General features: G+C 40.8%; 1 protein-coding gene and 2 long non-coding RNA genes across 4 annotated transcripts in view; 2 read left to right on the top strand and 1 right to left on the bottom strand.

Annotated features, from left to right (window-relative positions):
- Nucleotides 1-7,699, top strand: LOC311599542. Its single transcript, XR_014779931.1, has 3 exons — nucleotides 1-149; nucleotides 6,781-6,870; nucleotides 7,563-7,699. It is a non-coding gene; the product is annotated as an uncharacterized lncRNA (long non-coding RNA).
- The window catches only part of WEE2 (WEE2 oocyte meiosis inhibiting kinase), a 27,061-nt gene continuing 15,531 nt past the window's right edge, over nucleotides 3,186-14,715 (bottom strand). For both annotated transcript variants that reach the window (XM_084785513.1, XM_084785512.1), the window contains exons 6-12: nucleotides 14,280-14,398; nucleotides 10,178-10,324; nucleotides 9,298-9,405; nucleotides 8,824-8,909; nucleotides 7,753-7,923; nucleotides 5,895-6,037; nucleotides 3,186-4,196 (exon numbers count right to left, since the gene is read on the bottom strand). In XM_084785513.1, coding sequence (XP_084641639.1) covers nucleotides 3,965-4,196; nucleotides 5,895-6,037; nucleotides 7,753-7,923; nucleotides 8,824-8,909; nucleotides 9,298-9,405; nucleotides 10,178-10,324; nucleotides 14,280-14,398 — 1,006 coding nt within the window. In that variant the 3' untranslated portion in view covers nucleotides 3,186-3,964. The remainder of the gene's footprint in view (nucleotides 4,197-5,894; nucleotides 6,038-7,752; nucleotides 7,924-8,823; nucleotides 8,910-9,297; nucleotides 9,406-10,177; nucleotides 10,325-14,279; nucleotides 14,399-14,715) is intronic.
- Nucleotides 7,702-14,715, top strand: part of LOC311599543 — a 26,502-nt gene continuing 19,488 nt past the window's right edge. The window contains exon 1 of the long non-coding RNA XR_014779932.1: nucleotides 7,702-7,840. This is a non-coding gene — a long non-coding RNA (uncharacterized lncRNA). The remainder of the gene's footprint in view (nucleotides 7,841-14,715) is intronic.

Genomic DNA, 14,715 nt, shown 5'->3' on the forward strand with positions numbered 1-14,715 from the left:
CCCCGCAGCTTAGAAAAGCCAGGAACGTTTTTCCTGGCGGAAATGGGTGAATCAACTGTGCCACTCCTTTGTGATTTTTTTTTTTTTTCATCTCCCAGCCCAGAATTGAAATTATTTGATCATGTTCCCAGCCTGGGAGAGGGAGTAAGGTAGGTGAAATAAAACATAGTTCAACCTCTACGGGAACTAAAACCGACGCAAGCCTTCTAATAGACGGGAGATTTAACAAAAGTGGCTAAAATCGTAAAAACAAAACAAAACAAAACAAAAACAGGGCTGTCAAAAACTCCGTGATCTGGGGCTGGAGAGGTGGCTCGGAGTTAGCACTGTCTACTCTTCCAAAGACCCTTAGTTCAATTCCCAGCAACCACGTGGTGGCTCACAACCATCTACAATGAGATCTGGTGCCCTCTTCTGGCACACATGTGGGCAGAATACTGTATAAATAAATAAATAATTCAATAAATAAATAATTAATTAAAAAAAAAAAAACTCCGTGATCTGGATATGTTAACGTGTTGAGTCAAAATTGTTTCAAGAAATACGTGAACAGCAAAATACTACTTAACATTTTTATTAAATATAGGTCCCGAACTGTGTCTGAGGCACAAGGAAAGTGGGCCCTTCTATTATGTTTTTATGTATTTTTTTTCTTCTAAAACATTAAAAGTTGATGAAATTTCAAAACATTTTAAAGGAGTATTAAAACTCACAACATTGCTTTATTTTAAAGAAAAGCAAAGTGTAATTAAGATTTTCTTCGTAAGCTTTAATAGAAAGAAACTGATCGTGGAATTTTGGGGCTTGGAGGTTTTGTTTTTTGTGTGTTTGTTTGTTTGTTTTTTCACATAATTCCCTAACTCTGGCAATTACCGTAGATGGAAGGGTATTTAAAAAAGAAAAAAGAAAGAAAGAAAAGAAAAGAAAAGAAAAAGAGACTTACTCTTGTAGCCCTGGCTGGCCTGAAACTTGAAACTTACTATGTAGACTAGACCAGGCTGGTCTCTAACTCACAGAGACCTTCCGGCCTCAGCTTCGTTCCTGCTGTGATTAAAGGCCTGTGCCACCACGCCCAGCACCACATGGCAGTCTTAAGTAATTTCAATTCACTTAAGCTTATTAATCTTGCCTTTGGTATTGTGTTCATAGTTTTATTTTAACATTTCCAAAATACTGCATGGAGACATCTTTTATCATGATTGCTGAATTTCTTCCACGCCTTTAAATCCTGTCTTGTTTATACCCTAACCCTGGCGGCCCTATTTTAGGTAACACATGTATGGACTCCTACAGATTAAAGAAACCAAGGCAGCCTAAATGGGGGCAGGGCTCCGTGTTCACAGTTTTTGTCGCTGTCCAGTGTCAGGAGGAAGGGAGCTCATTCAGACACACACATTGCCTCCTCAGGTCCATTTTTGCCATTTAAGAAATTTTACAAATCTGAAAGATTTAACATGGTTTTCAAATTACATTTTAACCTGCTCTGAAGTCTGACTCTCTAGTGGTGTGTTTATAGATGTTTAATCTCCCTGTATTTTCCACCTTTACAAAATTGAGCTCCTGAAATAATGAGGTACAGTATCGGAGCCTTCCACTATTTTATTGTCAATAGATAATAGAACATCCACTACTTCAATGGTTTCCTCTTTAAATATCCTACCTCTGCGTTGTAGACAAGGCAAAAAAAAAGGCTAAGTTCGCCTTCTCTTGCAGAGTGAAATTCCCCACCCACCTCACAAGCTTTGATTTAATGGTCTCTGACTTGAACTTTGGGATAAGTCTTAACTCCTGTTACGCACATCCGGTCACTCACATAATGCAGTTCTTGCTTCAGAGTTTACAGTGTACCTTAAAACAAGCACACGCTTCACAGCAGCTCAAGTCTTAGGATGGAACACAGACACACAAAAGGAAGTCTGAGTTCAGGCAAATTCAAATATACTAAAATGCTGAGGAACGCAAAATATTTAACTAACCTGAAAAAAAAAAGTGGCCCAAATGTTTTGTTAGAGATACAAGAACCCATAATATGCTCCGATGCCGCTCTAGGGAAATTTGGAACCCTTTCCTTAGGGAGGGAAGGGAGGATGTGCTGGTTTGAACGAGACTCACGTTTGAGTAGGACTGTTTGGGAAAAATTAGAATTCAGAGGTGTGGCTTTGTGTTCTTGGAGGAAGTGTCACTGGGGATGGGTGGGCGGGGGGTCACACCAGGTCTACCATCTCCTACCTAAGATCAGGATGTAAAGCTCTCAGCCCCTGCTCCAAGGGCAATGCCTGGCTGTTTCCCACCATAATGATAAGCGCCTAACCCTCTAAAACTATAAGCCAGCCCTTAACGGAATGCTTTTTTAAAAAATGAGTTACCTTGGCCATGCCGTCTCTACACAGCAATGAACAGTGACTAAGGCACAGTGGGGGCGAGAACAGAAGGAAGGAGGGGAGGAGGAGGAGGAGGAGTGAGTTTGATTGATTGATTTGATAGAGTTCATCCATGGTCACAGAGCCGTCCCAGTGAAATGTGGTGACAGGTAGTGGCACTGGATCTTTGCTCAACTTGAATTCCCAAGAGTATTAGACTACAGATTTCAAACCTTGCAAATCCGACAGAAGGAGAGCATACTCGTGCCTGTGCCTGGGAGTGCAGAGTCCTGAGTTGCCTCGGGCCACGTCCTTATTTCTCTCTGTATATGAGAAGTGCCAACTCTGGGTGGCAGTGCTTTGCCATAAGCAGAAAGTTTTGGAAACGGAAAGAAAGTTGGAGCAAACAAACACACAACACAAACCCTGAGAAAGTCTAATGAAGTTCTCACCTTTAAATCATTTTTTAATAAAGCCTCCTAATGACAATAGGGAGCTTATATCCTTCCACATGAGCTAATTAAAGTAGCATGTACTTTAAGGCTTGTTTAAAAAGCAACTTTTGAAATACTTTCTAGTCAGTAGGGATATTTTCTTAATTTTAAACTAATTTTTAACAGGCTGCCTTCATTAAGATTGCAAAAAGAATATATTTGTGGCTAATATATTACAGCCATTATCGATATAGCTGTACCTGTGCAGTTGGGTTGATAGTTTTGACACAAAGACATATTACTGCTAACCTACATTTCCTCTTAATTGTAAGAAATTCTAACAAAGTTCACATTCTTTGTACATATTACAAAGAAGAATGTTTTACCCATGTTTGTCTTTGGAAAAGATAAAAACCTTTATTTACAAATGTTCTGTTATTTTAAATGTACACAGAGAAAAAGATTTGGATTAAAACATGTTAAAAGCAGGAAACAAGACAAATTCTGATTTAAAAAAAAAATCAAGAGAACCTGATGATGATGCTCAAAAATTCAAAAGAAACTGCGGTCAGCCACAGAGAGCTAGGACATGAGGGTAGGGGCAGCCCAAGGAGGGTTAGGACACAGGGAGGCAGTCACAACAGCCTTTCCTGGGCCCTCTGCTTCTGCCAGTTTTGTTTCACAAGTTAATAAGCAGCTCAGGAATGTCTGCATTGTAGTCTTACTTGTAATCATTTCACACAACAACAGCCTTTTATTTAATAACACAAAATCAGAAAAGATACTGCTTCTGTTCATAAAACAGACAAATTCCTTGCTCAAAGGAGCTGGCAAGTGTAGGAGTAGACACAGTTTAGGAAGCCCTGCTGGGATACTGGCAACACTCTCCTGTGAACTGGTACTTAAAGCCATATTTTATTCCTTTCTGTGTATGGGGAAAGTTCCCTGGATCCCTAGTGAACAATACGTAATGGCAGCTTCTTAATGTATAGGCCAAAATAGCATGTTGCTGCTTCTTTGCGTTCAGAGGCATGTTTTCTCATTAGTCACTACAACTATGGCAGTAGGGAAGTGCCCAGTATCTATGATGCACGAGACCCTAGAAGTTCTGTGATCTTGCGTACAGAAGCCACATTGAGATGGCTTTTGAAATCATGCATTCACGCTGGTTCAGTGTTGCTCACTGTAAGAGTTTTCTGAAGGCTGTGTGGCCAAAGGCTGGCTGCTGAGGGGTGAGTTCCTACAAGGAGGATGCCCAGCAGGTGAAGCGTGGGGGCTCCTACTCCTTTCTCTCGTCTGGTGTCTTGTGCTTCTTGGGCTTTTGTGGGCCCCACAGGTCCCAGGATGACCACTGTGGGTGACTCTCTGAGGGGTCTGGAGTTGTTGAGCTTTCATCAGTTCCCTGCAATCAAAGGAAGACAGGCATGGGTAAATGCTTCCCTAGTTAGAGGGAGTATTGAGCATCACAGCTTAATTTCTCTTTTTATTTCAGGTTTACAAAATCAAGCCTGAGCTATATGCGGAATAGAATAATCAGTTCTTAGGATTTTTATGTTACTAAAAAGGCTGATACGTGCATGGTTCACAGATCACCTTCACAATTAAAATTCTAGGTGAACAACTCTTTGGCAAAATATAAGAAATGTGGGGCAACAACCCACAGATGTTATAGAAACAGAGTTACTCATTTTACCTGATATATATATATACACACACACACACATATATATATATATACACATATATATATACACATACATACATACATACATACATACATGCAGTGGTTGTTTTTACTCAGCAGTGGCAGAGCTGAAGCATTGCAGCAGGAATGATACATCCTACAAAGCATGAATTTTTAGTACCTACTTCTTTAAGGACAAGCTGACCACCCCTTGGTCTAGACAGTTTCAAGACGCCATCTGCCTCATCTCTATAATAGGTGCCTGTCACTTGTATTGAATGATGACAGTCACTTGGTACCTTCAACCTAGCCTCACAGAATATGTACACCACACCTTCACAGAATAACTCACATTCTTCTTATATGTATACATATATACATACATACATATGTGTGTGTATATGTGTATGTACTTTGTAGTCTATTACCTGAAACAATGGAACTTAAAAAGATGAAGTGGTGGCCAGGCATTGTGGAGCACGCCTTTAATCCCAGCACTCAGCAGGCAGAGGCAGGTGGATGGATGTGAGTTTGAGGCCAGACTGGTCTACAAAGTGAATCCAGGACAGCCAAGGATACACAGAGAAACCCTGTCTCAAAAAAAAAAATGAAAAAGATGCAGTGCTTTATTGGGAATAACTAATTACCACTAAAGGCTAAGAGTCTCCTCATCTCAGAACCAAAGCATAGGTTTTGGTGGCTGTTCAAATTTTCAAGCTAGTAGTCTTTCCAAGATGGACTTTTTGGTGAAGCAAAGTGGAACTTCTAAGCAAATTTCAAGCAAGGACCATATTTCGTTTCCCTCTCTATTTTCAATAGTACTCATATGATGTAATAACCATCAAAGGCCTTTGTAAACATCATTGCCTGACTTCTTGTGACTCCATCCATGCTAATTCCCATTTGTCTAATGAAGGAATAAGTAGATAAATGAATGCAGACCTATGACAAGTAGCGACCAGACTGCCTTCTTTTCTCTGAAAACCATTATCTTCTAAAAATATTATCAAGATAGGATGTCTGCCTTCTGTCCCTGCAACTTGGTGCTTTCTAAAGTAGGTCTCTACTCACATAAGACCCTAAAACAGATACCTATTTAGCTAAGACTATCTCAGGTGATCATCAAACACTTCTCTGATACCCACTGTCCCTCACAGAATCCGAGGGCTTGCTTATTGCTGGTATGCCCTTGTATTCCTCCCTCTTGTTTCATTTGCATTACCTGGAATTCTCTTTCAAGCTGCCTAGTCACAAAGCTGTCCATGCCATAAAACAAAGCCCACTCCTGGTGGGTAAGGCCTATGTCTGATGACGCAGAATATACAATAAACTTGAATCCATACAGACACATCAGTCCAGTCAGACCACTGTGAGTGGTTCAAACAGATGCTGTCTTGACTCCAACAACCAACTGACCTTTCCAGTGTGGCTGTCTTGGATTTCTCCAAGTTCAGTTGTTTCTGGAGTTCATCTGTCTTCTTCTGGGAGGGCCAGAGAATTTGACTTCTGGCCAGCTCTGCTGCGGAAGGCCTCTTCTCTGGGTCAGGGTGGATCATGCTCTGAAGACAGATTTAGGACCAGGAAAGAAACAAGTTTTGATACTGGCAGCATCTCCCCAGGCAAGCCAACTTCAGTTCAATGTCTACTGCTGCATTTTGCAAAACTGCTTCTTGGTGAAAACTTTGTTCCACCTTGAACTTCAGAAGGGTTGCCTGTGTCTGGTAACATTGCTTACCTGTACCTATGAACTTGGGTTTCCACTACATTGGGCTCCTTTGCCTTTTAATGACCCTAAAATACTTATTTCAGGGGAGAACAGACCTGGAACTTATGGTGATCTGAATATTGTGGCATTACCATGTGATTAATATATCACTTTCTCTCTATATGTTAGTGTAAAATTATTATGGTGTCACAGGATGGCAAATACACTGAACTTTCCGTAACATTTCATTTGAGATTCAAGAGTAAGCACCACCATTTACTCTGTAACTGTCTTGCCCATCATTTTATCTGAAATCCAGTACCATGCTATGCTCTTTATGGCGATGTTGTAAGGGTCAATTCAATTAACTTAAATTATACAGTATACATAGCACAGGGCTATACTCTATGCTGTATACCTAAATACACTAAGCTTCTATGCACCCAGTAAATATGAACTAAATCTAAGATTCATTTACAGTAAGAGCTATATGTATATACTATATACATATGTGTGTATGCATATAATATATATATATATTTGATCAATGATTAGATTATCAATGAAAGAGCAAATGAATTGTTTCCCTCCTTCTAGGACAGCAAAATGGAAGAAGAAAGAATCCGTAACTACATTTGAAACTTTTAGGTGAAGTGTGGAACTCAAGTGTAATGTCCAAAGAAGCAGGTGTGTCTAAAGCAATGGTAGGGATCCTCATCAATCTTGTTTTCTAGCCCGCCTTGGTTTTTCAAGGAGGGGGGAGGGTTATGAGTCTAAACTTCTTTGAGTTGGGGTTTTGTTAGCGGTGCTGTTTGTTTTGTTTTGTTTTGTGGCTGTCTTTGTTTCAATATAATATCCCGCCTTTGTTATCCCTATGCACACTTATTAGAAGAACAAATACCACAGGTTTTTGAATTAGCATTATTCCCTTTCCCCAGTAGGTCAACTAATTGGTATTTTCAGTTACCAAAAAGTTGCTTTCACTTTTAAAGAGACACTTTTAGAAAACAGTGTCATCACTAGCCACTGACACCAGTGCAGTACCTGAAGTTAGAAGGGAAAGATGGGGTTTGAATTTAGAATTACCAATTACCAACTGAATGCAAGAGCTCCTCTGAGCTCGAATTCCCTCTGCTGCAGAGAGATGTGCCATCTGCCATTCTATAGGATTATTAGGAAGAGGGAACAAAAAGTGTCCACATCAGTGTAGTGTGGAAGTTAAGTCTCTTTAAGTTTCAGTTTGTTTTATCTGAACTTCCTGCTTCCTTCCTCTTTCTGTTCATACATGGTCCAAACCAAATTCATATTTACCTAATTCCTGCCCCACCACTGCACTTGCTATCACATTTAAAATATAGATGTCTCATCTTTCATTTCAGAAGAGGTGTTACAGCCGGCACGGTGGCACACCCCTTTAATCCCTGCACTCAGGAGGCAGAGGCAGGTGGATCACTGTGAGTTCGAGGCCAGCCTGGTCTACAAAGCAAATCCAGGACAGCCAAGGATAACACAGAGAAACCTTGTCTTGGGGGAAAAAATAACAACAAGAAGAAGAAGAAGAGGTATTACCTTGAGAAGACCATAAAAGTCATCTGAGAGCTCCTGGAGAATCTTTGGAAAGTTCCCCTTGCGGATATGATGCCACATAGCACCATTGGTAGGTAATGACTCCGCTCCTGCAGCCATGGCAATTGTTAATCCTAAGGCAAATATGTCTGCTTTGGTAAGGTGTTGATAGTTCTACAAAGCAGAAGACAGGAAGAGCGGTTAGCATGCCAAGTAGAGTGAGTCTAAAATGTGACCGACACAGATCTGATTACGTGTAAGCTCTCAATGCTACGGGCCCTTCACTTTCAGCCTCTTCTGGGCCTACAGTTATATTTACTGTCTTTTCTAATTTATGCCTAAGAAGCGAAAGGGGACACAAACAAACTTTTAATAATATTTCTGTGCCCTGAGAGCCCAGGGCAGAATCTCAGCACCATTCTGTTGTATCAGATTCAAGGAGGCTTGAACACATAATTAGATGACCGCTAGGAAAGACTCCACACCCCACCCCACTCCTGAGTATTATCTAGGAGGAAATTATAGTCTGGTTAGGTCGGACTCAACAGGAAGCCTAGAAAATGGGCAGCAACTAACAGTCATCTTAGTGGTCAGAGCTGGTGGGCTATCAGGAAGATACCAACATGATAAAAACAAAGATGACCATGAAGAGATGGTTTCCTTCCTACTGTGCAACCCATGAGGCTAAGCATTCTAAGAAATGTTAGAAACAGATCTTTAGAAAGAACTGTGTAAATACTGATTCACTATTGATAGAGGCAACAATTCTTGGCTTTTGGGAATTTCCTTATTGTGTTTGGTCTCTATTCTGAGTGGAAACAGAGACTTTAGAAGTTTGAATTACAAATATATATTCTTCATTTTGGGTGCCATGAGCCTTCATTTAATAGTAAAAACAGTTGAATGAGTCATAATATTCATTGCACATCTGTTGCCCTAGCTACTTGGGAAACTAAGACAGGAAGCCAGCAAGTTTGCAGCAGCCATGCAGGATAACATAGCAAGATTCAGTCTCAAAAAATTACAAGTGGAAAAAAATGAGTCCTTCCCCCACCTTGTTCCCCTAATCTATACCTCTTGCAAGATCTCTTTAGCCAGGAAGCGAATATCTCCTTCTTCCACTTTAGGGTTACTGATTGAGGTCACATGGCCCAGGTCACCTTTTTAAAAAGAAAGAACGGGTATTTTTAAGAATATGTCCTTTTGAAATCTGGTGCTCACTCATTGATCACTTTCTCCTGGCAGGGTGGCCTTCCAGGCCACAGAGGAAGAGGCTATAGGCAGTCCAGATGAGACTTGATAGGCTGAGGTCAGATGAGGAGGGCTCCCTCTTTCTGAGGACAAGGGGAAGGGAGGGAGAGGGTGTGAGGGAGGGAGGGTGGGGCCAGGTGGCAGTGAGGGAGGGGCTATAATGGGGATGTAAAGTGAACACATTTAAAATATAAATAAGTAAAGTGAATACTGTGGACAAAAGTTAAAGAAAAGAAATACGTCTTTTTGGAGATGGAATAATTGTAGGTATGCTGCTGGAGTAGAAAGCAGACTCACCAATTTTATATATCACACTGGCAGAGAGAAACCAGTCAAATTCGCTCTCAGTCTCTTCTGGGCCAACAGGGAAATCAGTATGCATCTTATAACAAATAAAGATGTTACCTTTAAAAATACAGAGTAAACATAAGTAGTTATTTCTGAGCTCTCACCCCACAAAGAGCCTTTGTGCCCATGGCATTTCAGCTTTCCTCCTTTAGTGTGTTTCTCTCTCTCACTCTCGCTCTATGGCTTTCTCCCTCTAAGGCTCCACAGCTCTACAGCTCCATGGCTGTATCTCACTGTGGAGTTCTGGCTAGCCTGGAACTCATTATGTAAATGGGCTCATCAAACAACGTGCTCTACATCTGCCTCCGGAATGCACACACCCAGTTCTGTATAATCACTTATATTATATTGGAACAGCCACTGATGGGATAACACCTGTTTAAATTAAATCACCCTCATACTTTCCCCGTCTTCTGAAGAGCATGATTAACATTAACATGCTGTCTCAAAATAAACAAAACCCACAGAAGAATACTAACTGTTCCTTAGGTTTCACAAGTGTAAACACATTCGCTCTGTTCACTCTGATCAAGGCTAACTTAGAAAACATATAGTACTAGTTATAAACACAACCTGAATGTAGCTGCCATACTATCAGCTTTCTATGCAGCAAATACCTAGTTTTAGATTCTTCTCTACATGAGAAAATATCTTTTACCCTTATTATTTTCCCTGGCTCAAGGAGAAAATGATTAAAGATATTTGGCGGAATTTGTTATGGGAAAGAAATGGAAGAAAGCGATTCTTCCAGATAATATTGTCTTTGAACTTGGAGGTTCACAGGTGGAGATTTTCATGATGATATGGAAGGAATATAGACAGTACTAACTGGGTTTGATGTCCATGTGTACCATGCCAGAGTTGTGGATGTACTTGAGTCCCAAGGAAATCTGTAGAAGGATGTCTTTGAGTTTGGGCTCCTGGAAGTGATTACCAGACACAGCATTTTCAGATATGGCAGCTTGCAAGCTCCCACCTGGAGAGAAATAGTCGAGAACAACACAGCAGATGAACAAAACAAGTGAGAAGAGGCACAGGAAATGACCACAAGAGGCTTGGACGAATCTCAGTCAGTGTCTGTGCAAAGCATACAGTATCAGCCCCTAGACAGAGCCAGAGATGCGAGGATTTCAGAAATTTCAGAAAGAGGAAAACACGGTTCTAGTGTCTCAGTACATGGCCAGAAATACAGTATGTGATCTCACTGCCTCGGGTATTCGACAACTGACATTTTAAGAGTTTTTGCCTAATTATTAGCCATAAGACAATCAGGCCAACTTGAGTAGTTACTATCAGTGTTCATAAGCAATCTCATGTCAGTGTCAGGCTAGTAATTACAGAGCATTATTAATTTGAATGTGACTCTTATTTCATTAAGGATAGACCATAAAATTGGAAATGTAATGGTTATGACTCAAAGAAAACGTAAAAGCTCTTTATATGTCTGAATCCTATATTTTTACACTGGCTCTAGACTATCTTGATTTACCTTTGTCATCAGTAAAACATTAAAAGTCCTGAGTTCACGCCATGCCTGGGTTTGGACACTCACCCTGAGGTATCAGAATGTTTATGAGCATTTTGTGAATTAGAGTTCACTGACAAGATCTTCAAATCCTGACTCGTATCAGGAGGTGCAAAGCCTACAGCTGTACCTCTCTACAAAGTATGGTCTAAAATGATAAAAACAAGTATTAAGGGCGTCTAAACCTTTAAAAAAAAGCATCCTGTGTAAACTTTAAAGGCCAATTTGTCATGCTAAAATAAGTATGTTCAGTAAGAAAATTCCACTCCCTTTCAACCCACACAGAGATGACAAAGGGTTATTACTTTGGGAAACTTAGAAAAATTATGTAAGGAAAGCAAGCATTTTCAATTTTGTCAAGAAATGAAGTTACTGTGGAACTGAATGTGTAGGGAAGTTATTCCATGTAAAGAAGGAGAAGGAACTGTGTCCTGGAGAACCCTACAGGCTGCGGCCAGCCTGGGTATTCCTAAGGGGCAAGACCCACAGCAAATTCTCACTCCTATTCTGAGAGACCGGGAGATTAATGTTTATTTTTATGATTGGATGTTTACCCTGGCGACAGGGAAAATGAGTAAGTCAAGGACCTCTGTTCAAACACGGTCTAAGAATGGAGTCATGGGAGAGTTCAGAGTGCTTGTCAGAAAACAATCTTATGACCTTGGTTTCTTCAGAACACAGAACTGCTTTTGGGATGCGTCCATGCCCTTCCCAGGTGAAACGAATAGGAGTGAGTTTACTTCAGCTGTTGTTGTCTACGTGCCTCTATGGAAAAACAGGTTTGGCCATGTACGGCCTGTCCTTGTGATTGTACATGGAAAGCATTTTACCCGTTTAGCAGAAAGAACATCTTTAAAAGGTACTTGTTTTTCTTTCTGTTATCAGGGGCTAAAAATGTCAAAGCAAATAAAGAGTAAGTAACTTCTAACAATAAAATGTAAAAAGCAGGTTAACAATTCAATGGGATATTTCATCCAGACATTCATAGCCTCACAATACCATTTTAGTACTGTGGGTAATACTGATATTTTTCTACTGATAATGGTTCCTTGTTTAGTAGATAAATACAACCATTTATGGCATTCCATGGTGGATGCTGAACCTGATGTGTCACTCAAGCAAGTAGAATCAGGAGTTGGCTTCATGGAATGTCAGGGGCAGAAGATGCCACATACATGTATATTGTCTTTACAGAGCTTTAATAATCTAATCCAGAATCATTTGAAATCCCCAGGGCCTGTTGAACCTATTAGAGACCTTTTAGTTGTCCAGGCTGATCCAGAGGTGACTTTCAAGGGACTTGACAAGGGTCAAGGAAGAGGAGAGGACATCTGATTGGTTCAGGCTTAAGAGGGACAACGGGAAATTATATAACAGTGGGTCTCTAATAACAGCCATCTAATATCTACCGACAGGACTCTGTATCACCAACTATAGCATCTGAAACCACAACTGCACATGCCCTGGTCTGACTGCTTTGATGGGCCAGATGAGCAGCGGGAGAAGGCATGGGATGAAAAGAGGGAAATGCAAAGCAAAGAAACGGGGGGTGGGAAAGCTGAGGAGGGAGAAGAATAAAGACTTGGAAAGGTTCCGCCTGTAGTAACTAAACCACAACATCAGCTTCACATCAGTGAACCGGCAGTCTGTGAAGGAGTGGGCTGGTGTGATGAAGCAACCTGTGACCTACACCATCCGATCTGAAAGCCCTGACTGGGTTTTAAAGTCCCACACACCATCCCTACCTCTTACCTTGCTGGTATTATTTCCCACCGTAACGATCTCTCTTACTGGGTTTCCCACCTTCGGTTAGGTCAGACCACTCTCAGGACTTTGCCTTGAGCCTGCCAGATGTTCCAACAACTGGATGCCTTCTCTTATTTAGGAAATCTCTGATTTCCTAACCTACAGTAATTCTTCTGTAAAATCTTGCCTTCTTTATGAAATTTGGGGCTGCTCTATTTTTACTGTACACCAGGTATTTTCTTTGATAATATTTGGCATGTGCTATTGTTAATTCTCAAAATCATTTCTGTAATAAATACTACCATCCATTTATGCACTCCTTGGGTGATACTCCAGTAGTTAGTTGTTCAGCTAATGAGCATCAGAGTTGGGCTATAAACCCAGATCCTCCCAACTTTAATGCCTAGGCCCCTTCCAGTACCCTGTTATAATACTGACTAACTTTTTTTATTTTTTAAATAATTTATTCAAATTGCATCCCAATTGTTATTCCCTCATTTGTATCTTCCCGTTCCCCTTCCCTCCCTCTTTCACCCTATTCCCCTCCCCTAGACCTCTGACAGAAGGGGACCTCCTTCCCCCACCATATGACCACAGCCTATCATGTCTCAACCGGATAGCCTGCTTCCCCTTCCTCTGAGTGTACCAGCCCCTCCCCCCCTCACCACTACCAAGGGGAAGTAGTCTGACTGCTTCTTTATCTAAGATTGCGTCAGATTTCTGTTATGTGGTTCTTTTAGCAGAAGGAGTGGAACAAAGCACCTTGAAGGAGTTACCTGTCCATCTCAATCTTGAGTATCTCTCTACCTAGAGTTTAGTGGAGTATCAGAGTTAGAGAAGGCATTCAAATGCTAAGATGAAGTAAAGGATGACTGTAATAAGAAAAACTTCCTTCTCTTGCTGGTTTTGAGATTTTTCAGAACTTTTTCATTGGCTCTACATCATATTAACGTTTTACTTTGTTAATTTTTGCTACTTTGTACGTTGTGCTAGTACAAAAAAAAATCATGAAAATCAAACCAATTTTCTTTCTAGAAAAAGGGAGGAGAAGAAAGTAGGGAGCTTCAGGTTTGGAAAGAAAAGGTCATTCAGAAAAGTCTCCATCACAAACATAAAGAGAAGCTCCACCTCCCCAAAGATTATTAGAACAAAAGGAGGGGTGATGGCGAATTTAGAATAGAAAATAAAAAGGCCTGCAAACACCGCACGCCTTTATCCCCGCACTCGGGAGGCAGAGGCAGGCGGATCACCATGAGTTCGAGACCATCCTGGTCTACAAAGCGAGTCCAGGATAGCCAAGGCTAACACAGATAGACTTTGTCTCGAAAAAAAAAAAGGAGGGGGGGGGAAGAAAGACTGAAAAGAAACCTTATCTATAAGGAAACAAGAAATGCCAAGTTATTTTGCAAGATGTGTGTGTCATTCCCTGGCTTTTTACAATGTTATTTACTCACCTGCTTGTTCACTCATTCACTTCCCTAGCGGAGAAGCTTTGTTCCCAGTTAAGGAACAGGCAGGGCCTCTGGGTGTGCACTAAAAATATTAGAAAACTTTCAGGATGGCTGTGGGGAGGCAGACTTAAATATTCTGTGGTCAGAATATGCATTGCTACCCATGTGGGGAGGCAGATTTATCTTTCTGTATTAGTCCACATACTTACCATTACAGTATTCATTCTGAATGACCACGTGATCATCTTCTGCCCATGAAGAATAGTAGCGTACCACATGGGGGTGGTGGCCAAGCACTGCGTGAGCATAAACTTCATTCAAATCCAAACTCCCAAGGGACAGAGAAGCATTTAGAAAAATTAATTGAGAGAATCTAAATTAAAAGGTTTTTTAAAAAGGGAAACACAGGAGGCAATAAAAATGACAAAATATTTATCTAGGGACTGCTATGTGTTTAGTGTTTTATCTATTCAGTCTTTATACAGTCTTGGCAAGATACATCGGAAAACATGATGAGGGTAAGTGACTGGTCCAAGGTGAAACTGGTACTAGTAGATTGAAGAGCAGAACCTTGGTCAACCTGGTGCCAAAGACCATGGTTTATTCATTGAGCATAGCATATATAGAGGTACCTCATGTGCTTAC

This window comes from Acomys minous, assembly GCF_964271855.1.
Source record: "Acomys minous genome assembly, chromosome: 6".
Classification (NCBI taxonomy): Eukaryota; Metazoa; Chordata; class Mammalia; order Rodentia; family Muridae; genus Acomys; species Acomys minous.